Source organism: Gorilla gorilla, chromosome 4 (genome assembly GCF_029281585.2).
Source record: "Gorilla gorilla gorilla isolate KB3781 chromosome 4, NHGRI_mGorGor1-v2.1_pri, whole genome shotgun sequence".
Taxonomy (NCBI): Eukaryota; Metazoa; Chordata; class Mammalia; order Primates; family Hominidae; genus Gorilla; species Gorilla gorilla.
Window position 1 is genome coordinate 50645018 of NC_073228.2, and position 22440 is coordinate 50667457.

Below are 22440 nucleotides of genomic sequence, written 5' to 3' on the forward strand. Positions count from 1 at the left end.
CATCCTAAGGCCATTGGTTTAATCTTTTATTTGGAACAAAGGAAAAAAGGACTGACACCAGTTTAGCCTTTGAGTGTGCAGAGCTCTGCCCTCCCTCCCACCCCTCAGCCCCAAATCCGAGATTTCATAGCCCTAACACCCACCCAAGCAGCTTCCCTCACACATGCCCTTTGTTTTCTTCCTTTTCTATGGTTCCTTAGGGAAAGGAGCCTTCTTTAGGGACGAAAAGCTAACTACAGCCCAGTCCGGCCTCCAGCAGCCCAGGGTCAGCTCAGCCTCCACTGGAGGTGAGGGAGGAGGGCAAAGGGCATGGGAGAGGTAGGGCTGCCCTCCAGGAGCCGTCCCCTTCCCTAGGAGCCAGTCAGGATTGGGGAGGAAGGCAGAGGGGTCCTAGGGAGCTGTCACATAGAGGAATAGAGGCTGGGAGTGGGGATGACAAGAAGTACAAATAAAGAGAAAGTTTGGGGAGATGGATAACAAGCTCAGCTGTGTCAGTGATGTGGAGGGGAGGTATGGTGGGGGACCAGCCATGGCCCTATCCAACCCCAGGCTCCACTGGCCCCAAATTGGCTTTGCAAATCCAAACATTTTAAGGAAGTGGTTTAGGGATGGAAGAGAAACACGGTAGAGGTCTGTGCTGTGGATTTTCATCTAGGGTGGTGGGAACACCAGAGATGTCTCCTCTGCCATTGTTTTAGTTGGCTCCTGGACCTCATCCCAGCAGAGGGAGGGTGACTGTCAGCAGGTCAGTCCCACCGCCACTGTCCCCCTCGCAGTGGGCCTCTGTGTCTCAGGCCTGGCCAGGCTCCCTGCCCCTCAGAGCTCCTCGTGGACCCGCTCCTCGTCCTCATCTGACTTCAGCTTGAGCTCGTCGACTGTGATCTTGCCGTCCTGGTTGCGGTCCTGGTTCTGGAACATGTCTCCTATGGTTTTCTCAGGGTCCTGCCCAGGCATGAGGCGTCCTTTGCCCTCACTCACTTGAGCCTTGATGAAGGTGGAGAACTGGGGGAGGGGAGAGCCGGGGGAGCGGGCAGTGAGGGTCATGGCCTTGGGAGGGGCCCCGGGTGGAGGCCAGTGAGTGCTTTCTTTTTCTTCTTTTTTCCCAGGCTCCCCCGCACCCTGTAACTCAGGAAGGGCTGGGAAAGGCACTGGTGCTGGGGTCCTGGTGGGGGCTGGGGTGGAGGCGTGGCATGGGGGATAGTCTGTGACTGGTCTCAGGTAGGGAACAGCCTGCATGTGTGCCCAGGAAAAAGCAGGGACAAGGAGCTTGAGGCGTGGGACTCAGCGCAGGCAGGAGCACCAGGGCGGGTGGGCAGTCCGGACGGGGGACGTCTTCTTCCTCGATGCTTCCTGGGTGCAGGGATTGCGTGGGCATGGCTATTAGGACTGAACCTTCACCCACCTCCTCCGGAGGGACCTCGCCATCCTTGTTGAGGTCCATGTCTTCAAACAGGTTGGCAGGAGGGTCCTCGTGCCACACAAACAGGTAGCCTGTGGGCAGCCCATCCTCCCGGGACACCAGCTCCACCTCAAACAGCAGCACAGCACTGCCTGGGACTCCCCGGGCTGGAGGGAGGGCAGGAGAGAAGGGAGGGGTCCTAGTCAGGCCAGGGTCTGGGCCTGGCTTCACTGTTTCCCAGCCCACAGGCCAGTTTCCCCCCCTGGGGCTGGGCTGGAGAGTGGGGCATGGGATGTTTAAGGAGCCATCCTGAAGGCATTCCTGACTCCTCCCACCAGCCATCAGACCCACAATGGGCAGGAGCAAAAGGGACAGATGCCAGTCAGATTACGGTCTCGGGCCGGGCGCAGTGGCTCACGATTATAATCCCAGCACTTTGGGAGGCCAAGGCGGGTGGATCACCTGAGGTCAGGAGCTCAAGACCAGCCTGAACAACATGGCAAAACCCTGTCTCTACTAAAAATACAAAAATTAGCTGGGCACGGTGGCAGGTGCCTGTAATCCCAGCTACTCGGGAGGCTGAGGCAGGAGAATCACTTGAACCTGGGAAGTGGAGGTTGCAGTGAGCTGAGAGCACACCACTGCACTCCAGCCTGGGTGACAGAGTCAGACTCCATCTCAAAAAAAAAAAAAAAAAAAAAAAAAAAAAATGGTCTCAGCCCCTCACCTCCACTCTCCCCGTGGGCCAGGTGCGGGGGCACGATGAGCTGCCGCCTCTCTCCCACACACATGCCCTGCAGGCCCGTGTCCAGGCCTTCGATCACCTTGTTGGCCCCGAGAGTCGCCTCCTGGGGGGCCCCGTAGTCATGCCTGGGGGAGAGCAGATGCCCAGGTCAGCAGCCACCCTGTCCCCTGCCAGCGCACACCCCTCTCCCTCTGAGGTGGGCCCAGAACAAGCCCTCAGTTCCGGAGTTACTCCCACTGGTGACTTGGGCCACGCAGCAGAGTGCAGGGGCCCAGCTGTGTAGACGTGGGGTTCCCTTCTCATCTTGCCTCTGCCCCCTAAAGTGTGGCCTCGAGGGCTCATGGCTCCCTGCGTCAGTTTCCCCTCTGTGAAATGGAAAGAGCAGTTCTCCCCCAACTGTTGGCTTCACCTTCCCTTCCCCTGCGAAGCAGAGAATTTCATCTCCTCGACATGCTCCGAGATGGGGACTTACAGAAGCAGCAAGAGGTTGAATGCTCCCCTGGCGCTCGAGGACCAAGAGGGAGGAGCAGGCATCGGGGGTGCACTGAGGAGGACTCCCCATGCTTGTGCCCACCCACCTGCCCAGTCCCGGCCCCACCCCGGACCCACGAGGTGAACAGCTGGGTGCCGTCCAGCAAAGAACAGTTGTAATGGTATCGAACAAAGTCCCCAAGCTTGGTGGTCTCATTGCAGGTCTCAGATGGCCGGGACAGTGTCCTGATTTCCACCACATCCGCAGGGTTGTGGAAGTCAATGACATGGACGTTGAAGATTAGCACGGCAGAGCCAGGGATCTTGTCTCCTGAGGCCAGAATGGGGGAGTGTGGTCAGCTCAGAGCACTAGGAGAGGCTACTTGAGGTCTCTCCATGGAGGTCCCCAGACCTGATACCCCTTCCCGACCCTGAGGATCCAAAGGAGGATGGGACGGGATGTTTGTCCAGAGTCAATTCTAACAAACTTTCACTGGGGCAGGGGGCAGGGGAAGGTGGCTTTCCAGTAAGAAAGCCCTTTTCCACTCACCGTCTTGCAGACTCCCAGTAACTTACCCTGTGGATCCGCATGGCTTGCCCATTTGACAGGTGAGGACACTTTGGCTCCCAGCACAGCTGGGTCCTGGGTGTATGCTGGTTCTGTTTTTCCATAACCACCCTCCCTCCCCAAACTTGGCTGCCCTTCTCCACTGCGGAAGGGGCGAAGTGGGGCGCTGCCCTGGAGGAAACCGATGGAGTCTGTGTGGCAGGAGTCAGATGGGGTGACAAGATTTAAGCTGCATGCATGTTTTTGTGATGAGAGGGGCCGAGCGGTGGCTGGAATCCCACTGTGGGAGGGGGTGGCCTAGACACAACGGGGCAGTTCGGAGGAGGAGCTGAGGTGGTGGCTGGGGAACGCCCCTACCAGTTCCATTCTCCCCGTAGGCGAGGTGCGGGGGGATGGTAATTCTCCGGCGTTCCCCCATGCAGGCACCCTGCAGCCCCTGGTCCATCCCGGGGATGATGTAACCCTGCCCGATATAGGTATTGTAGGTGTGGTTGCGGGAGTAGCTGCAATACAAGGCGGGAGGGCCAGGAAGGGAGTCAAAGGGGCCCTCCCCTTCCAGGCAGCTCAGAGTGATCCCCAGCTTCTTCCACGTTTCACCCAGCCCCCGCCCTTCCACCTCAAGACCCTCCTGACCTGGAATCGAAGAGGGTGCCGTCCATCAAGGAGCCATTGTAGTGGTAGCGCATGAAGTCCCCGGCCCCGGCTCTGCGGACACAGCCGGGGGGGAGCTCCAGCGTCTCTAGCTGGACAGTGTCCTTCGGGTTGTGCACGTCAATCAGGAGGACGTGAAAGACCAGCGAGGCCTGTTGGGGGATCACTGTCCCTGGGGAAGGGATAGGGCTTGAACGATAAAATTGGGGAGCAAGCCGAGGCTCCTTCTTGACTCAGGAAGGCCCAGTGGGCACCATGCAAGACACTAGCCCCACTCTCCAGAGCCCTTTCCCGCCCATCAGCAGCCCTGCTTCTTGCTCCTCCAGTAAGGCCTGAGCTGGGTTTTCCCCAGGGCCACCACCGGCTCATACTGAGCCTTCGTGTGAATCAGAATAAAGCACCCCTTCTTTTTTTTTTTTTTTTTTGAGACGGAGTCTCGCTCTGTCACCCAGGCTGGAGTGCAGTAGCGCGATCTCGGCTCACTGCAAGCTCCGCCTCCCGGGTTCACGTCATTTTCCTGCCTCAGCCTCTCCGAGTAGCTGGGACTACAGGCGCCCGCCACCACGCCCGGCTAATTTTTTTGTATTTTTAGTAGAGACGGGGTTTCACCGTGGTCTCGATCTCCTGACCTCGTGATCCTCCCGCCTTGGCTTCCCAAAGTGCTGGGATTACAAGCGTGAGCCACCGCGCCCGGCCAAAGCACCCCTTCTTAGTAGCACCAAGGGTAGATTTCATCCCGCCTTGAGTCCTTGGTTGGATGCCCTCGTGCAGTATACAACCTGAGCAACTGTATGTGGAGGCCTGGGTTTTCCCTCTTCTGCGGAATTTCCCCTTGTGTCCTTGCCCACCCTCACCATAGCCTTTCTCGCCATAGGCCAAGAATGGAGGGATGATAATCTTCCTTCTCTCTCCAGGACACATGCCCAGCAGCCCCTGGTCCATGCCCTTGATCAGCCAACCAGAGCCGACGTAGGTGTCATAAGTGCCGCCCCTACTGTAGCTGCAGAAAATGAGGTGGAGGTGGGAGAGGCAGGCTGGGCCCCGGATTCCCGCTCCCCATGCCACAGTCCCCAGTGCTTCAGGGCTCCCCTCCAGCCCCTTACCTGGTGTCGAAGGAGGTGCCGTCCAGCAGGGTGCCATTGTAGTGGTAGCGGACAAAGTCGCCGTCCTGGACCATGCGGGGGCAGTGGGGCGGGCGCAGCAATGTGCTCACCTGCACGGTGTCTTCCTTGTTCCACACATCCAGCAGAACCACATCGAAGTAGAGGGTGGCATCCGGTGGAATGAGCCCTGCTGTGAGGGCGCAGCAGCGTGGAGGTCTCAGAGTTCTGCTCTGCCAACCACGATCCCAGCCAGGGCCCTGTTATTCCCCTTCCTCTCATCCCAGCACCAAGAGACCCAAACCAGGGACAGAGATGCCACTATTTTTGTTTTTTTTTTTTTAAGAGATAGGGGGCCGGACACAGTGGCTCATGCGTGTTATCCCAGCACTGTGGGAGGCCAAGGCAGGTGGATGGCTTGAGCCCAGGAGTTCAAGACCAGCCTGCGCAACATGGCGAAACCCCATCTCTACTAAAAATACAAAAAATTAGCCACGTGTGGTGGTGTGCACCTGTAGTCCCAGCTATTTGGGAGGCTGAGAGGGAGGATTGCTTGAGCCCAGGAGGCTGAGGTTGCAGTGAGCCGAGATCGCACCACTAAACTCCAGCCTGTGCAACAGAGTGAGATGCTGTCTCAAAAAAAAAAAAAAAAGAAAAGAAAAAAAGATGGGGTTTTGCTCTGTCACACAGGGTGGAATTCAGTGGCATGATCATGGCTCACTGCAGCCTCCCGGGGTCAAGCAATCCTCCCACCTGAGCCTTCTGAGTAGTTGGGACTACAGGCACACACCACCACACCTGGATAATTTATTTTATTTTTTGTAGAGACGAGGTCTCACTATGTTGCCTAGGCTGGTCTGGAACTCCTGGGTTCAAGCAATCCTCCCACCTCGGCCTCCCAAAACTCTGGGACCATATATGTCAGCCACTGCCCCAGCCAGAGCTGCCACTCTTCATACTGCGTGCACAGTGTGACATTGGGCAAGTCACTCCTCATCTCCGCACTTCAGTTTTCTCACCCCAGGATCCCTGATTCTGCCTCGTGGTCTCCTCCACCCCCGGCCTGTGCCCCAGCCCTTCTCACCCAGGCCGATGCTCCCATAGCCCAGGTGGGGAGGCACAATGAGGCGTCGCCGCTCGTTGACACACATGCCCATGAGGCCTCGGTCCATGCCAGTGATGAGGCGCCCCACACCCACCACGATGGCCACCAAGGTGTTGCGATCATAGCTGGGGGGGGAGGGACAGATGGGATACAGTGACCTCAGACACACACACTGCCCATGGTGGCATAGATGCACAGGTGTGCCTGCACACACGCACACAATCCCCCCTCCCTATATCCAGGTGTAGATATGCACACACTTCTCACCTCCTTTTCAAGTCCCCCTCCTAGGTCGGCCGTGACGCCCACCTTAAGAGAACGGACTGTTGCGAAAGGCAAGTCCCTGAGGAGGACAAGGGCTGCTATTGCCCTGGGATGGGGTTGGGTGGGATGCACGGGCCTGATGGCTGCTACTATTTGCTGACAGCAAGTGGGGAGTGGTAGGTACAGCACGGAGGGGCAGAGGAGCATTACTATATGGGATTAAATGCTTGGCATTTTACATTCCGTATCTTCTTTCTCTCCCCTGTGAGGTGGGCATTCTTGTTCTCATTTTTCTTATGAAAGCAATGGAGACTTGAGAGACTCAGTGCCTTGCCCAAGGTCACACAGCTAATATGTAGTCAGCTGAGTTCTAAAATTTGCCATTATACTATTGGCTCTCCAAGGAAAAGACGGGAGAGCAGAGGTGGGGTGGGAACTGGTTTCACATTTTGAAAAGGCCTATTCTACAATCCTGGCTAACACAGTGAAACCCCGTCTTTACTAAAAATACAAAACATTAGCCAGGTGTGGTGGCGGGCGCCTGTAGTCCCAGTTACTCAGGAGGCTGAGGCAGGAGAATGGCGTGAACCCGGGAGGCGGAGGTTGCAATGAGCTGAAATCGCGCCACTGGACTCCAGCCTGGCGACAGAGTGAGACTCCCTCTCAAAAAAAAAAAAAAAAGCCTATTCTAAAAGTGTCATGGCTTTTGTTTGTTTTTAGTTATACACTTTTAATTAATGTATTTATTTTTACTTATACCTATGTATTTTTGGAGATGGAGTCTCGACTCTGTCACCCAGGCTGGAGTGCAGTGGTGCAATCGGCTCACTGCAACCTCCACCTCCCGGGTTTAAGCGATTCTCCTGCCTCAGCCTCCCAAGTAGCAGCTGGGATCACAGGCATGCATCACCATATCTGGCTAATTTTTGTATTTTTAGTAGAGAGGGCTTTCTCCATGTTGCCCAGGCTGGTCACTCTTGGCCTCAAGTGATCTGCCTGCCTGGGCCTCCCAAAGTGCTGGGATTACAGGAGTGAGCCACTGCGCCCAGCCAATTATATACACTTTTAATTTATTTTAAGTTTTCAGAAGTAAAGTGAGGATGGGAGATTTTTTTTTTTTTTTAATTGAAGGGGCCATGGGTTAAGAAAGTTTTCTGGCCGAGCGCAGTGGCTCACGCCTGTAATCCCAGCACTTTGGGAGGCCGAGGAGGCAGATCATGAGGTCAGGAGATGGAGACCACCCTGGCTAACATGGTGAAACCCCGTCTGTACTAAAAATACAAAAAAAATTGTGGAGGCGCCTGTAGTCCCAGCTAATCTGGAGGCTGAGGCAGGAGAATGGTGTGAACCCAGGAGGCGGAGCTTGCAGTGAGCAGAGATCGCGCTACTGCACTCCAGCCTGGGGGACAGAGCAAGACTCCGTCTCAAAAAAAAAAAAGTTTTCTAAGTTGTGTGGGCACGGGGGCTCACGCCTGTAATTCTAACACTTTGGGAGGCTGAGGAGGGTGGATTGCCTGAGCTCAGGAGTTTGTGACCAGCCTGAGCAACATGGTGAAACGCCATCTCTACTAAAATATGAAAAATTAAGGCTGGGCGCCGTGGCTTACGCCTGTAATCCCAGCACTTTGGGAGGCCGAGGTGGGCGGATCACGAGGCCGGGGTGGCATGTTTGACTGTGTGACACGTAGACAGACAGGGCCTCCGCAGGGAGCCATGCCCTACCCCCAGGTCCAGCTGGCTGTCTTCTTATAATACCCAACTGCCTTTTTCGAGACCAGTCTGGCCAACATAGTGAAACCCCTCTCTACTAAAAATACAAAAAAATTAGCCGGGTGTGGTGGTGTGCACCTGTAATCCCAGCTACTCGGGAGGCTGAGGCAGGAGAATCACATGAACCTGGGAGGCAGAGGCGGAGGTTGCAGTGAGTTGAGATTACTCCATTGCACTCCAGCCCAGGCAACAGTGTGAGACTCTGTCTCAAAAAACAAAAACAAACAAACAAACAAAAATTAGCTGGGCGTGGTGGCATGCGCCTGTAATCACAGCTACTTGGGAGGCTGAAGCAGGAGAATTGCTTGAACCCAGGAGGCGGAGGTTGCAGTGAGCTGAGATCGCGCCACTGCACTCCAGCCTGGGCGACAGAGCGAGACTCCAGCTAAAAAACAAAAAGTTTTCCAAGCTCAACACTCATGAGCTGGGCTCCCAGAGTCCCCATCAGGGACGACAACCCCTAAATCCCAACCCCTGCCTCACTCCTAGCAGTCAAGGGCTCAGGGCTGCACTTCTGGCTACTACCCTATATCTGAATTTGCCCACCAAGCAGACAGGTTTTAAGTCTGGACTGTTTCCTTCTCAGTGTTGTTATGAAGGCTTAAGCTCTGCATTAAGTTTCTACAAGTTCCACAGCATCAGGTCATACGGTTTTCCTCAGGGTCAATGTTAATGTGTGCTGAACTGGCTGGAGGACTGCCAGGCCCTGTGAGAAGCCTACGTTCATTCATCCATGTCCTTGGAGTCCTAACATCAGCCTTAGCAAGTAGGTCCTGTTCTGTTTTTGTCTCCACTTTTCAGATAAGGAAAGTGATACCTAAAGAGACAAAATTCTCTGTCCATGGTCATAGCCTGGATTTGAACCAGGGTCTTGGGACTCTTGGAGTTTGTAGGCTTACCCCAATATATGCCTGCCTCTAAAGTCATGGCCACTAATTTCCTGTGGTCTGAGTTGTGTGTTTCAGAGGAGAGTCTAAGAAACACTGACTTCTTTCAGTGTGCTGTGGGGTCTGTGTGTAACTGGGACCCTAGGTTTACCCCTGACGCTGGCATACAGCCCTGCCCTGTCCCCGCTAACAAAAGTGGACTTGCTGGGGCAGACCAAAGGCCTGGATCAGACCAGGAGGCCACCTTACAAACCCCAAGGCTGGCAAAAATGGGCGGCCTGTGCCTCTGGCCTGGTGTACCTAAAATGGAGAGAGATGAGGGTTCCAGGAGAACCAGAGAGAGAGGAATGAAATTCCTCCAAGGAGCCCAGGGTGGCATGTCCGACTGTGTGACACGTAGACAGACAGGGCCTCCGCAGGGAGCCATGGCTACCCCCAGGTCCAGCCGGCTGTCTTCTTATAATACCCACCAGCCGCTGAAAACTCCCACCCCCTCCAAAAAAAAGTTCTATTCCCTCTTCTCTGACCACAAAGGCACTGAAAACAGTGGAACCAGAAGGGGAGTCAGGGTGGATGGAAAGGTACGGGGTCCAGGCTGATAGACCATCCCAGGGTTCTTAAGCAGCAGGGACCACCCCCTTCCCCCCAACACTGTAGATCAGAACACCCCTCTCCATCAGGTCATTAAATACAGCCCTGGTAACTACACAAGGCAGTTCACCTTGATTATCGAGTCCTTTCCGGGATGTGGAGAGCTTGTGAGAAAGAAATGGGATCCTTTGAGAAGTGAGGGTTTGGAAGTGGGGGCAGGAGGGTATCTTTGGGGAGATGGGTGTCTGGGAGGCCCCAGGGGTGCTGTCTAGGGTTAGAGTATTGGGATGCAGAGCTTAAAAGAGGCAACAAGGAAACAGGACCCCGGGTTCAGGGGACGGAGTGGTGAATCCGGGGGCGCCCAACCGGGGTTACCTTGAATCAAACTTCTTGCCATCTTCAAAAGTGCCGTTGTAGTGGTAGCGCACAAAATCCCCCATCTGCACTTCCCGGGGACAGGCCCTGGGGATGTGGTACCTCTCGATGACCACATCTTCCAGGGGGCCCCCGGCCGGGCTTGCGCGGCCCAGCCCCCTCCCCACGGCCTGCACCACCAGTAGCAGCAACTGCAGCAGGGGGAGCCGGAGGAGGCTGTGGCTGGGGGGGCCCGCGGGGAACATGGTGCCTGGAGTTGGGACCGCCGGCAGTGAGGGCGAGCGAGGGAGTCGCCACCAACCTCCTTCCCCCCGCCTCCCAGAACTGGCTCCCCCCCTTCCTGTCCTCTTTCCCTACCCCCGCCCTGGCTGGTCCACGTGGAATGGGGGCTGGGAAGACTGAGCTGGCCTGGCCGGGAGGAGCGGGGGAGGGGGTTGCAATAGGAGGAAGGGGCCAGGCTGAGTGTGTTAGAGTCGGAGGGAGGCACTACAAAGAACTCCAGGTTCCCCCTCCCCCCATCTCCATCCCTGGCTGCGAGACCTGGGGCCTGGCCAGGGAGAGAGGCTCGGGAAAGATGAGAACTCTGAGAGGACACCAAAGGAAAAAAAAAAAAAAAGTTCAATGTCTTTTTCCGGAGCCCCCGGGTCCTAAAGCCGGGCGGAGATGAACCTTGCTTCTTTCGCGGGCACTTCGAATTCTAGTCCCCGCCAGGTGGGTGGTGATGTCGCGGAGTGTGAGAGGCATCTCCGTGCTCATCCGTGACCCCAGCTGTACTCCAAGGGAAGGCATCTCCAGGGAAGAGCAGCTTGGTCCCGCAAAAGCTGGACTGCAAGAAGGACTTTGTGACTTGGGATGTGACGGGCACGGAGATGGAGTGGGGGGTGGTGGCAGCGCAAGTTGTGCAGGTGACAGCAGGTGTGTACCTCCGACGTGGGCGGGGGAGACACTCGGAGGGTGCAGGAGGGCGCAGCGACGGAAGGCCCGGCTCCAGGGCTTCCCTCTCTTATGGGCAGCGCAGAGGAGGCGGCCCTCACTCAGTGTCCTGATCTCAGGCGGGGGCACTGTTTGCATGGGGAGGGGCTTCCTGGGCTTCCCATCTCTGGCGGGAAGCGCTCCCCGACTCATTCTCTACCTAGGGGACACCCCCAAGGCAGGAGCCCGGGCCGACGGAGAGGACTTAATGACACTATCGGACCCTCTGGGAAAAGAGGGAAGACGTCGTGACCCAGGCCCCGCCCCACCTTGCCGCCTCGTGCCCGGCGCTAAGACCCAGCGGGCGCGTCGCCCGCCCGGGGCCCGGCCCTGTCCCCTTCCGTCCGCGGGGCCGCCAGCTCAGCTCCGGAGAGCCGGCGGCGCGGCGGGCATGGCTCAGGTGGCGTGGGGGCTGCTGTGGTTGCTGCTGGGCAGCGCCGGGGCGCAGTACGAGAAGTACAGCTTCCGGGGCTTCCCGCCCGAGGACCTGATGCCGCTGGCCGCGGCCTACGGGCACGCTCTGGAGCAGTACGAGGGAGAGAGCTGGCGCGAGAGCGCGCGCTACCTGGAGGCGGCGCTGCGGCTGCACCGGCTCTTGCGCGACAGCGAGGCCTTCTGCCACGCCAACTGCAGCGGCTCCTCGCCCGCGCCCAAGCCCGACCCCGACGGCGGCCGCGCAGACGAGTGGGCCTGCGAGCTGCGGCTCTTCGGCCGCGTCCTGGAGCGAGCCGCCTGCCTGCGGCGCTGCAAGCGGACGCTGCCCGCCTTCCAGGTGCCCTACCCGCCGCGGCAGCTGCTGCGTGACTTCCAGAGCCGCCTGCCCTACCAGTACCTGCACTACGCGCTGTTCAAGGTGGGAGCCCGCCCCCACCCGGGGACCTGTCTCGGGCTGGGCGTCGTGGCTCCCCACAGATCGGTCGAAGGAGCGTTACCTTCACCCGAGGCACGAAGCCCGCCGTGCGCTCGGGGCCGCGAGCTCCGGTCTTGCTGACCCGCTCCCACACCCCCTACCCCCCGACCAGGCTAACCGGCTGGAGAAGGCGGTGGCGGCGGCCTACACCTTCCTCCAGAGGAACCCGAAGCACGAGCTGACCGCCAAGTATCTCAGCTACTATCGGGGGATGCTGGACGTCGCCGACGAGTCCCTCACGGACCTAGAGGCCCAGCCCTACGAGGTGGGGTGGAGGGTCAGGAGGAGGCTTGTAGAGGAGGGCTAGTAGAGGAGGGGAGATGTTGGGGGCGCCCTGACTCCCCCTGCCACGCCCCTTCCAGGCCGTGTTCCTCCGGGCTGTGAAGCTCTACAACAGCGGGGATTTCCGCAGCAGCACGGAGGACATGGAGCGGGCCTTGGCAGAGTACCTGGCAGTCTTTGCCCGGTGCCTGGCCGGCTGTGAAGGGGCCCATGAGCAGGTGGACTTCAAGGACTTCTACCCGGCCATAGCAGGTATCAGCCACCCAGACCACGGTGGGCGGTCCTCTCACCCACAGGGCACGGTAAGGCAGATGTCCCCTTCATGCACGTGGAGCACTGCGAATGCGGAGGAGCCAGCCGGGAGGAAGGCCTTGTCTGTTGAGAAAGACGCTGGGTGCAGGGGCCCCAGCTGGGAGTGTCCAAGGGGCTGGATCAGTGAGTAGAGGCAGTGACATCCCTAAAGGGTTTGGGAAGCTTGGGTTCATAGGCCTTCCAGGCAGAGGGCAGTGCAGATGCAAAGGTGCAGCGGTGAGAGGTAGCCCAGCAGGTGTGTGCAGAAAGCAGGTGATAACCAGAAATTACACCTAGTCTTGGGATCTCTAACCCTGGGGTCCCTCGAGCAGGGGCAGAAAGGACTGTACTTGGCCAGGTGTGGTGGCTCACACCTGTAATCTCAGCACTCTGGGAGGCCGGGGCAGGCAGATCACGAGGTCAGGAGTTCAAGACCAGCCTGACCAACATGGTGAAACCCCTTCTCTACTGAAAGTACAAAAATTAGCTGGTCGTGGTGGCGGGACCTGTAATCCCAGCTACTCGGGAGGCTGAGGCAGGAGAATCGCTTGAACCTGGGAGGTGGAGGTTGCACTGAGCCGAGATCGCGCCACTGCACTCCAGCCTGGTCGACAAGGCGAGACTCTGTCTCAAAAAAAAAAAAAAAAGACTGTCCTTTAGTTTCTCTGTTTGGACTTCTGCCCCATTTCTGGACCTCACCTGCTGCTCTCCCAGAATGCTCTGGCTCCCTCTGGCTTGGGGTGGTGGTTGAGTGGCGGGGGTGGTGAGTCAGCCCAGCCCACAGTCATCTTCCTCACCATCACTTGTCATATAGTATGCCAAGCACTTTACAGACATTCTCTCCTGTGATTGCAACAGCAACACATTTTCTGGACAAGCAGCTTGGCTTGGTAGGCAGAGCTTGGATTTAGAGTCTTCTCCACTGGGGGGACGGAGATGTTCATTGCAATGCCAGCCTCTCACTGCTGCCTCCCACCCTCAGATCTCTTTGCAGAGTCCCTGCAGTGCAAGGTGGACTGTGAGGCCAATTTGACCCCCAATGTGGGTGGCTACTTCGTGGACAAGTTCGTGGCCACCATGTACCACTACCTGCAGTTTGCCTACTATAAGTGTGAGCCCCCTGGGTGGACTGGCTTGGGCAGGGGACGAGGTGATGAGGGAGAGGACTGCATGGGAGCCTCCCAGAGTTGTGGGGAGCTTTCCTTCAGTATTGAGGACCCTGGGTGATAGGAGGAAAGTCTAGGGGTGGTGGGAATATGGGGAATGCACCCTGGGAGTCTGGGGCAGGTGAGAGGCTTCTGAGTGAGAACAGACAGCAGCCTCAGGGAGAAGAAGAGGGTCTTTTGGGCAAATGACTAGACAACCAACAACTGCAGAGCACTTGACAGTTTATTTTTATTTTTGAAACGGAGTTTCACTCTTGCCCAGGCTAGAGTGCAGGGGCACGATCTCGGCTCACTGCAACCTCTGCCTCCCGGGTTCAAGTGATTCCCTTAGCCTCCTGAGTAGCTGGGATTATAGGTGCCTGCCACCACGCCCAGCTAGTTTTTGTATTTTTAGTAGAGACGGGGTTTCACCATGTTGGCCAGGCTGGTCTTGAACTCCTGACCTCAGGTGGTCCACTGCCTCAGCCTCCCAAAGTGCTGGGATTATAGGCGTGAGCCACCATGCCTGGCCAACACTTGAAAGTTTATAAGTCACTTTATCTTATGTGGTCCTTTCACCAACACCATGCAGCTGGCATTACTGGACCGATTTTTCAGATGGGGAAACTGAGGCTTATAGGGCAAGGGGCTGTTAGTCTCATGACTAATAAAAAGTGGCACCAGGACTTGTGGCTCTCCTCACTGGAGAGATCCTGGCATCCACTGGGGCTGGAATGGACAGCCTCCAGTGTTCCTGCAGCTCGGAGATGCCAAGATTCAGACAGAGCCGGGAGTCAGAACAGAGGGGCTGAGAACCCAGGGGCCAGGAGACCCTTCCTGGGTACAGATAGCAGAGAGGCTAAGGGCCTCTAATTCACTAGAGCCATCATTCTCCAGCTGTGTGAGCTTCAGCAATTTATCTAACCTCTCTGTGACTCAGATTTCTTGACTGTAAAATGGGGATGACAGTAATAGGTAGGCATGGCTGGGCACGGTGGTTCACACTTGTAATCCCAGCACTTTGGGAGGCCCAGGCAGGCAGATGGCTTGAGCCCAGGAGTTCGAGACCAACCTGGGCAACATGACAAGACCCCGTGTCTACAAAAAATATAAAAAGTTAGCCAGGCATGGTGGCGCGTGCCTGTAGTCCCAGCTACTGGGGAGACTGAGGTGGGAGGATTGCTTGAGCCCAGGAGGCAGAGGCTGTAGTGAGCCGAGATCACACCACTGCACTCCAACCTGGTGACAGAACAAGACCCTGTCTCAAAACAAACAAAAACATACAAAAAATTAGATGGGCGTGGCGGTGCCTGCTTGTAATCCCAGCTACTCAGGAGGCTGAGGTGAGAGGATCACCTAAGCCTGGGAGATCAAGCTTGAGGTGACCATAATTGCACCACTGCACTCTAGCCAGGGTGATAGAGTGAGACCCTGTTTCAAAAACAATAAAAAGACAATAACAGTGAGGCTTAGATGAGTTAGTCAGGGCCTGGCATAGGGTAAGTGCCCACTACATGCTAGCTGGCATTATGCTTGGGTGGGATAAGGAGCCCATTAGGTATTCTGGGAGGTGGCTGGGTAGCAGGGGTGCTGGCCTGAACTGGAAGATGGGGTTGACTCTGAAGGGGAAGTGCCAGAGCAATTCCTCACCCCTGTCCTGCTGCAGTGAATGATGTGCGCCAGGCTGCCCGCAGCGCCGCCAGCTACATGCTCTTCGACCCCAAGGACAGCGTCATGCAGCAGAACCTGGTGTATTACCGGTTCCACCGGGCTCGCTGGGGCCTGGAAGAGGAGGACTTCCAGCCCCGGGAGGTGGGCACTGCTTTCTGGGGCACTTGCTGGATATGCACTTTGTAAAAAATAAACTCCTGGCGGCCGGGCGCGGTGGCTCATGCCTGTATTCCCAGCACTTTGGGAGGCTGAGGCGGGTGGATCACGAGGTCAGGAGATCAGGACCATCCTGGCTAACACGGTGAAACCCCGTCTCTACTGAAAAGAAAAAAAAATTAGCCAGGCATGGTGGCGGACGCCTGTAGTACCAGCTACTCGGGAAGCTGAGGCAGGAGAATGGCATGAACCTGGGAGGCAGAGCTTGCAGTGAGTGGAGATCGCGCCACTGCACTCCAGTCTGGGTGACAGAGCGAGACTCAGTCTCAAAAGAAAAATAAATAAATAAATAATAAAAAATAAACTCCTGGCTTCCATGGAAGGCAGGATGGGAAATGGAAAGAAAGAATATGAGTTGAGGTTAGAGTCCTGGCTTCAGAGCCCAGCCCCACTGCTGTGTGGTCCTGGGAAGACCATGGCCCTTTCCTAATCTATTGCCTCACCTGCAAGATGGCAGTGGTACTGCCACCTCACCAGCAGTGTCCAGACGAGGGAGGTATGAAGGTACACATCCACTCCTGCCTGCTCCCCTCCCTACCTTCATTACCCTCACTGCTGACCTTTGTCCCTCTTTCCCAGGAACACCCTAGGTAACCAACGGAGGAAATCTGTTGGAGTTGAGGGCCAGGCTGGCAAATATGGGGCACATGGTGCCACTCCTGCCTTCCTTGTCAGTGGCAGACATTGCTAATCGATTGAGGGACTCTTTGTCACCAAACCCTCAGAATCCTTAACTCAGTGTTCCAAGCAGCCACGATGATCTGATTAGCTTGTGAGCTGATACCTATTCTCTGATCCTTGAGCTAGAAGAGGGCCAGTGGGCCCAGATCCTAGGAGCCCTGGCTTCTTGCCATCTGGCAACAGGGTATGGCTCACCCCCTACCCCGTCCTTCCCTCCTTCCAGGAGGCCATGCTCTACCACAACCAGACCGCCGAGCTGCGGGAGCTGCTGGAGTTCACCCACATGTACCTGCAGTCAGATGATGAGGTGAGTGCCTCCTGCTTTCCAGGATTGGGCTGTGATGGGGACACCTTGGACCTTTTCCTGGGGCCACCAGTGTGCCAGAATTCAGCCCCAGCCCCTGGTGGTCAGCTGTCGTGAAGCAGAGAGGTTTGCCTGTTCCTTGTCTAGACTGTCCGTTCCTTCCCCAGCCTTAGTATTCTCATGTCCTCCTTCTGTACATGTCTCAATCCTGTTCCTCCCAGGCCCAGCTCACATGGTGCCTCCTCCAGGAAGCCCTTGCTGCATGCCCTGGCTCTTTGTTCTGGGCTAGCAGTGCCCACTCTGACCTGTGTGCCTCCCTGGCCACCTGTGGCCTGGACCTGGGTGATTGCAGCCCTGGTCCATCTCAGCCCTGGCCCCCTTCTCCAGCCAGTATCCAGGAGAACCGCACTGCAGGACACAGGGCCACATTATTCCCTGTTCTCCCACATCCTGCACAGAGCCTGGGCTCAGAAACTGAGTTTGAATGAACCAGTGAATGAATGAATGCAGGACCTCAGGACAGAAGGACCGTATTGTATTACATTGATTTATTTTATTTTATTTTTATTTATTTATTTATTTATTTTTGAGATGGAGTCTCGCTCTGCCGCCCAGGCTGGAGTGCAGTGGTGTCATCTCAGCTCACTGAAACCTCTGCCTCCCGGGTTCACACGATGCTTCTGCCTCAGCCTCCTGAGTAGCTGGGATTACAGGCGTGCACCACCACGCCTGGCTAATTTTTGTATTTTTAGTAGAGACAGTGTTTCACCATGTTGGTCAGGCTGGTCTCGACCTCTTGACCTCATGATCTGCCTGCCTCGGCCTCCCAAAGTGCTGGGATTACAGGCGTGAGCAGCCGCACCCGGCCCTATTAACATTGATTTCAAGTGAGGGTTTGACAGCCTTAATTTCTCTGAGGTGTTGCTGCTCAGTGCTCATTTATGTATCCTCTCCTTTGTTCATGCCCCCACGCCCCCACCCATCCAACCCCAGGGGAGGAGGGCAGAATCTACACTGTCAGCACCCAGGATGAGGAACTAGCCAGACCTGGCTCCATTACTTACCAGCTGGGTGGCCTCCAAACAAGTGTCAGGCAACCTCTCAAGCTTCTGTTTCTTCATCCATTGAATGGGGAGAATCATGCCCATCTCACATTGTTGTGGTGAGAATAACACAAGATCTGGCCGGGTATGGTAGCTTATGCCTGTAATCCCAGCAATTTGGGAGGCCGAGGTAGAGGGATCACCTGAGATCAGGAGTTCAAGACGAGCCTGGCCAACATAGTGAAACCCTCTCTCTATTAAAAATACAAAAATTACTCAGGTGTGGTGGTGGGCACCTGTAATCCCAGCTACTGGGGAGGCTGAGGCAGGAGAATCACTTGAACCAGAGGCAGAGGTTGCAGTGAGCTGAGATCGCGCCACTGTACTCCAGCCTGGGTGACAGATTGAGACTCTGTCTCGAAAAAAGAGAAAGAATTAAGTGACATCAAGTATTTTTTTTTTTTTTTTTGAGACAGAGTCTCGCTCTTTTGCCCATGCTGGAGTGCAGTGGCGTGATCTCAGCTCACTGCAAGCTCCGCCTCCCAGGTTCTCATGCCATTCTCCTACCTCAGCCTCCCAAGTAGCTGGGACCACAGGCGCCTGCCACCACGCCCGGCTAATTTTTTTTTGTATATTTAGTAGAGATGGGGTTTCACTGTGTTACCCCGTATGGTCTCGATCTCCTGACCTTGTGATCCACCTGCCTTGGCCTCCCAGAGTGCTGGGATTACAGGTGTGAGCCACCACACCTGGCCTCAAGTATGTATTTTTCTTTTTTTTTTTTCTTGGAGACAGAATCTCACTCTGTCACCCAGGCTGGAGTGCAGTGGTGCGATCTCTGCTCACTGCAACCTCCACCTCTTGGGTTCAAGAAATCCTCCTGTCTCAGCCTCCGAGTAGCTGGGATTACAGGCATGCGCCACCATGTCCAGCCAATTTTATTTTGTATTTGTAGTAGAGACAGGGTTTCACCACGTTGGCCAGGCTGGTCCCAAACTCCTGACCTCAAGTGGTCCGCTTGCCTCGGCCTCCCAAAGTGCTAGGTTTACAGGCATGAGCCACCGCGCCTGGCTGAGATCAAGTATGTAAAGCACTTGATAAAGAGCCAGTACCTGGTAGGTGCACAGTGAATGACAGCTGAGTCTCGCTCTGTCATCCAGGCTGGAGTGCAGTGGTGCAGTCTCAGCTCATTGCAACTTCCGCCTCCCAGGTTCAAGCGATTCTCCTGCCTCAGCCTCCTGAGTAGCTGGGATTACAGGCGTGTGCCACCATACCCAGCTAATTTTTGTATTTTTATTAGAGACATGGGGTTTCACCATGTTGACCAGGCTGGTCTTGAACTCCTGACCTCAAATGATCCACCCACCTCAGCCTCCCAAAGTGCTGGGATTACAGGTGTGAGCCACTACGCCTGGCGTATGGCAGACATTTTGACGGCTGTCTCTTATTTCCTGTGGTTTGCCAGACACCAGACTAGGGGCTGGAGTAATTAGTGAAAGTCATGGTCCTAGCGGGGTACGGTGGCTCACGCCTGTAATCCCAGCACTTTGGGAGGCCAAGGCGGGCGGATCACGAGGTCAGAAGATTGAGACCATCCTGGCTCACCATCCTGGTGAAACCCGGTCTCTACTAAAAATGCAAAAAATTAGCCAGGAGTGGCGGCATGAGCCTGTATTCCCAGCTGCTGGGGAGGCTGAGGCAGGAGAATGGCGTGAACCCAGGAGGCAGAGCTTGCAGTGAGCCGAGATCATGCCACTGCACTCCAGCCTGGGCAACAGAGCAGACTCCGTTTCAAAAAAAAAAAAAAAAAAGGAAGTCATAGTCCCTTTCACGTGCCGCTCACAGTCTAGTGGGGGAAGCACAAACTGCTGCTGGAGAGGGCAGCACACGGCACCAGGGGAGGTCTCCAGCCCAACCAGAGTCACCAGCAAGGGCTCAGCCTGGAGCTGATGCCTGGCTTTGGAGGGATTAGTGCAGGCTACGCAGGCACAGGGGACAGCAGTAGTTCCTGGCAGGGAAACAGTATGAGCAAACATTATGCATGGACTAGCAATATTCTTGCCGGGGTCTTTATGCTTAAAAGGTGGGGCTGTGCAGGGGTGATGTTTATGCTGACACCAAATTCTACTGGTGGTGCCCTATGCAGCCACTCAGGGAGGGGCAGTTTGGGAAAAATCCTCGGGACTGTCTCATTAGATCTTGAGACTGGGGAGGGGGAGGGGCTTTGGGGACCGAGAGATGGGATGGGAAGTCCCATTGGCCAGGAAGGGAGCCCATATGGGTTTGGGCGTACTGTGACCCGGTTTCTCCCACAACCGTGGCGCTACTCTAGATGGAGCTGGAGGAGACAGAACCGCCCCTGGAGCCTGAGGATGCCCTATCTGACGCCGAGTTTGAGGGGGAGGGTGACTACGAGGAGGGCATGTATGCTGACTGGTGGCAGGAGCCGGATGCCAAGGGTGACGAGGCCGAGGCTGGTCAGTGACACGAGTCCTTGGGGGGTGGGGATGCAGCCTGGGATGGAGGTTGGGGACAGATGCATTCACCTGCTGGGCTCCGGAGCCCAGGGTGTGTGTGGGTGCCGGGGCCCATCTTCCAGGGGCCTCCAGCCTGTTGGCAACCCCTGTCCCGCCTGGGGGTGGTGGTGCAGCATCTCCCCTGGAGCTGGGACCAGCTGAGACCTGTCCAGGGGAGCCTCACCCCACCTCCCATCAGGACAGCACCTGGACACCCATTGGGAGTGGGTGGGGGAGCAACCCCAGTGCTTTCTCCTTTCCTTTTCAGAGCCAGAGCCTGAACTCGCATGAGAAGGGGACACCCCACACCCCTCAAGCTTGGGAAGCCTGGTGCCGATGGCCCCACCCTCACCAGCCTGGGCAGCAGCAAGAACTATTTATTAAAAACTTAAGATGGGCCAGGTGCGGTGGCTCACACCTGTAATCCCAGCATTTTGGGAGGCCAAGGTGGGTGGATCACTTGAGGCCAGGAGTTCAAGACCAGCCTGGCCAACATGATGAGACCTCCGTCTCTACTAAACTACATAAATTAGCCGGGTGTGGTGGCAGGCGCCTGTAATCCCAGCTACTCAAGAGGCTGAGGCAGGAGAATCACTTGAACCTGGGAGGCAAAGGTTGCAGTGAACTGAGATTGCGCCACCGCACTCCAGCCTGGGCGACAGAGTGAGACTCCATCTTTAAAAAAAAAAAACAAAAAAAAAACAAGACGGGCCGGCACAGTGGCTCACGCCTGTAATCCCAGCACTTTGGGAGGTCGATCACTTGAGGTCAGGAGTTCAAGACCAGCCTGGCCAACATGGTGAAACCCCATCTCTACTAAAAAATACAAAAATTAGCCAGGCATGGTGGCACACACCTGTAATTGTAGCTGAGGCAGGAGAATCGCCTGAACCCAGGAGGCGGAGCTTGCAGTGAGCCGAGATCGTGCCACTGCACTCCAGCCTGGGTGACAGAGTGAGACTCCATCTCAAAAACAAAAAACAAAAAAAAAAAACTTAAGATGGACACAGCTGACTGGGCCCCCATCCTGCCTCACCCGTGGGTGCTGCACCCCAGACCCATCCTGCCACTTCTATGTCTCTGGACCACAGGATGGTGGTGGCATTGCAGGTTGGCAAGTGGGCTGATGGGGTCCGCCCTCCTCACTGCTGAGCTCCTCACCTGGACAGTCTCCTGGACGAGGAGTTTCCAGCTGCTGGCTGGAGTCTCAGGCCAAATTGCAGAGGGTCCTCCAGGGTCCTGAAGCGCACTGGACTAAGAGTCTAGTGGTTCCAGGGCCCTGACCAGTAGGTGCTCAATAAATGTTTGTTGTTGAATGAGTCATAGTACCCGTGGTCGTCTCCCCGGAGCTCAGTTGTAAGGGTACAGGTCCTTCCCTCCCTCTCTCCGCACCTGTGTCCCCTCATCTGTAAAATGTGGGGTGGAGGGGCACCATCTGGGCCCTGGCTGGTCCTCTGCACCTGGGGCTGAAGGTTGTGTGAGAGAGGACGCAGTGTGCAGATCTGCCACCAGGGGGCGGGAGAACACAGTCCTCCCCAGGCGGGAAGACGATGGTTTCAGATTTCTAAGATGGGAAGTCCTGTATTTTCCTAGTTCAGGATCACTTCCCTCGGGGAATGTGGCAAGTGTGGGAGGGGGCCAAGGACATTTGCTCCTAGTGTTTACTTTGTGGGCATTTACTGACCCAGTTTCCTTAGAGTCAGAGGGAACTGGCCCTGCCGCTGCCCTCTATTCCCACATTCCAGAGCCGGGTTGGGGCCCCAACTTAGCAGCCAGAGGAGCCCCAGGGATGTGTTTTGATTACTTTGGGCTTCTTGGGGTGCAGTGGGACAGCCAGATCCCTCTTGACCGATTTTACATGGGCTCCCAGGGGCAGTGGGTCCCGGTGTGCAGGGTGTGCAGGCAACGATGGTGCCTGGTGGCTACCTCCTAGCCTGGGACTCACCGCCAAACCCCCACCCCTATTCCACAGCAGGGAGGTGGGGGCAAAGGGGGTCTGTCTGGGAGGAACCCAGGGCCAAGACCAGCCAGGTGACAGTTCTGCCCCATATTTCCAGCCTCCCGGGGGCAGGGCGGCAGAGTTGTCTTCCCACTTGAAGGTAGAGTCAAGGCTGGGAAGCCAAGTTCTTACTGCCCCACCCCTACTTTCTCTCCAGATGTGCCAGGTGATCTGGCCTGGGCCCTGTCCACCTCTGTTCCTAGGAGGACTCCCTGTCCCACCCCAAGCCCCTCCCCTAGGCCTTTGATCGGGATGAGAGCTGAAAGGGCAGAGTCTGAGTCTGGAAAAAGGGCTGGGTCAAGGCTGGGGGCTCAGTGACCTCACTCCTTCCTCCCATAGGTGGGTCTTCCGGGGAAACACATCTGCAGTGGTAGCGTTTCCTGACTGCCTCCAGGTGCAGGGTGGCCCCGCCCCACCCCACCTCTTTCAAGCTGCAGTGTTGTCAGGTCCACCAAGGCCCAGCCCCTGTTTCTGGGAGGGGCTG

The 22440-nt window shown here is 56.4% G+C and overlaps 2 protein-coding genes across 7 annotated transcripts; one reads left to right on the plus strand and one right to left on the minus strand.

Moving 5' to 3' along the window:
• Positions 1 to 13: 13 nt before the first annotated feature.
• Positions 14 to 10266, minus strand: FKBP10 (FKBP prolyl isomerase 10). Of its 3 annotated transcripts, none has more exons than XM_019027106.4 (10): positions 9927 to 10266; positions 6019 to 6164; positions 4938 to 5127; positions 4689 to 4834; positions 3817 to 4006; positions 3541 to 3686; positions 2754 to 2946; positions 2127 to 2269; positions 1403 to 1566; positions 14 to 1002 (listed from the first exon to the last, which is right to left on the minus strand). In XM_019027106.4, exons 1-10 carry the CDS (start codon positions 10169 to 10171, stop codon positions 817 to 819), a joined length of 1749 nt encoding a protein of 582 aa, XP_018882651.2. In that variant the 5' UTR covers positions 10172 to 10266; the 3' UTR covers positions 14 to 816. The 3 variants fall into 3 exon arrangements, with proteins under 3 accessions (XP_018882651.2, XP_063561902.1, XP_063561901.1); XM_063705832.1 differs by having other exon boundaries at positions 4614 to 4834; XM_063705831.1 differs by having other exon boundaries at positions 14 to 1566.
• Positions 10267 to 10362: 96 nt separating this feature from the next.
• On the plus strand, positions 10363 to 21276 carry P3H4 (prolyl 3-hydroxylase family member 4 (inactive)). 4 transcript variants are annotated; one of them, XM_019027108.4, is made up of 9 exons: positions 10363 to 10841; positions 11063 to 11751; positions 11921 to 12073; positions 12171 to 12342; positions 13364 to 13492; positions 15193 to 15338; positions 16318 to 16401; positions 19774 to 19918; positions 20226 to 21276. In XM_019027108.4, exons 1-9 carry the CDS (start codon positions 10796 to 10798, stop codon positions 20246 to 20248), a joined length of 1587 nt encoding a protein of 528 aa, XP_018882653.3. In that variant the 5' UTR covers positions 10363 to 10795; the 3' UTR covers positions 20249 to 21276. The 4 variants fall into 4 exon arrangements, with proteins under 4 accessions (XP_018882653.3, XP_055244108.1, XP_055244109.1 ...); XM_055388135.2 differs by having other exon boundaries at positions 10727 to 10841; positions 12171 to 12525; XM_055388133.2 differs by having other exon boundaries at positions 10648 to 11751; positions 12171 to 12525.
• The last annotated feature ends 1164 nt before the right edge of the window (positions 21277 to 22440 follow it).

Bases quoted from the DNA above. Each gene is read 5' to 3' on its own strand.
- FKBP10 (XM_063705831.1), bottom strand. From the start codon at position 10,171: ATGTTCCCCGCGGGCCCCCCCAGCCACAGCCTCCTCCGGCTCCCCCTG. The intron at 4,007-4,688 runs GTGAGGGTGGGC...TCCCTTCCCCAG, and splicing joins CTATGGCGAGAAAGGCTATG to GGACAGTGATCCCCCAACAG. The intron at 2,947-3,540 runs GTAGGGGCGTTC...TTCTGGCCTCAG, and splicing joins CTACGGGGAGAATGGAACTG to GAGACAAGATCCCTGGCTCT.
- P3H4 (XM_055388133.2), top strand. From the start codon at position 10,648: ATGTCGCGGAGTGTGAGAGGCATCTCCGTGCTCATCCGTGACCCCAGC. The intron at 12,074-12,170 runs GTGGGGTGGAGG...CGCCCCTTCCAG, and splicing joins TAGAGGCCCAGCCCTACGAG to GCCGTGTTCCTCCGGGCTGT. The intron at 15,339-16,317 runs GTGGGCACTGCT...CCCTCCTTCCAG, and splicing joins AGGACTTCCAGCCCCGGGAG to GAGGCCATGCTCTACCACAA.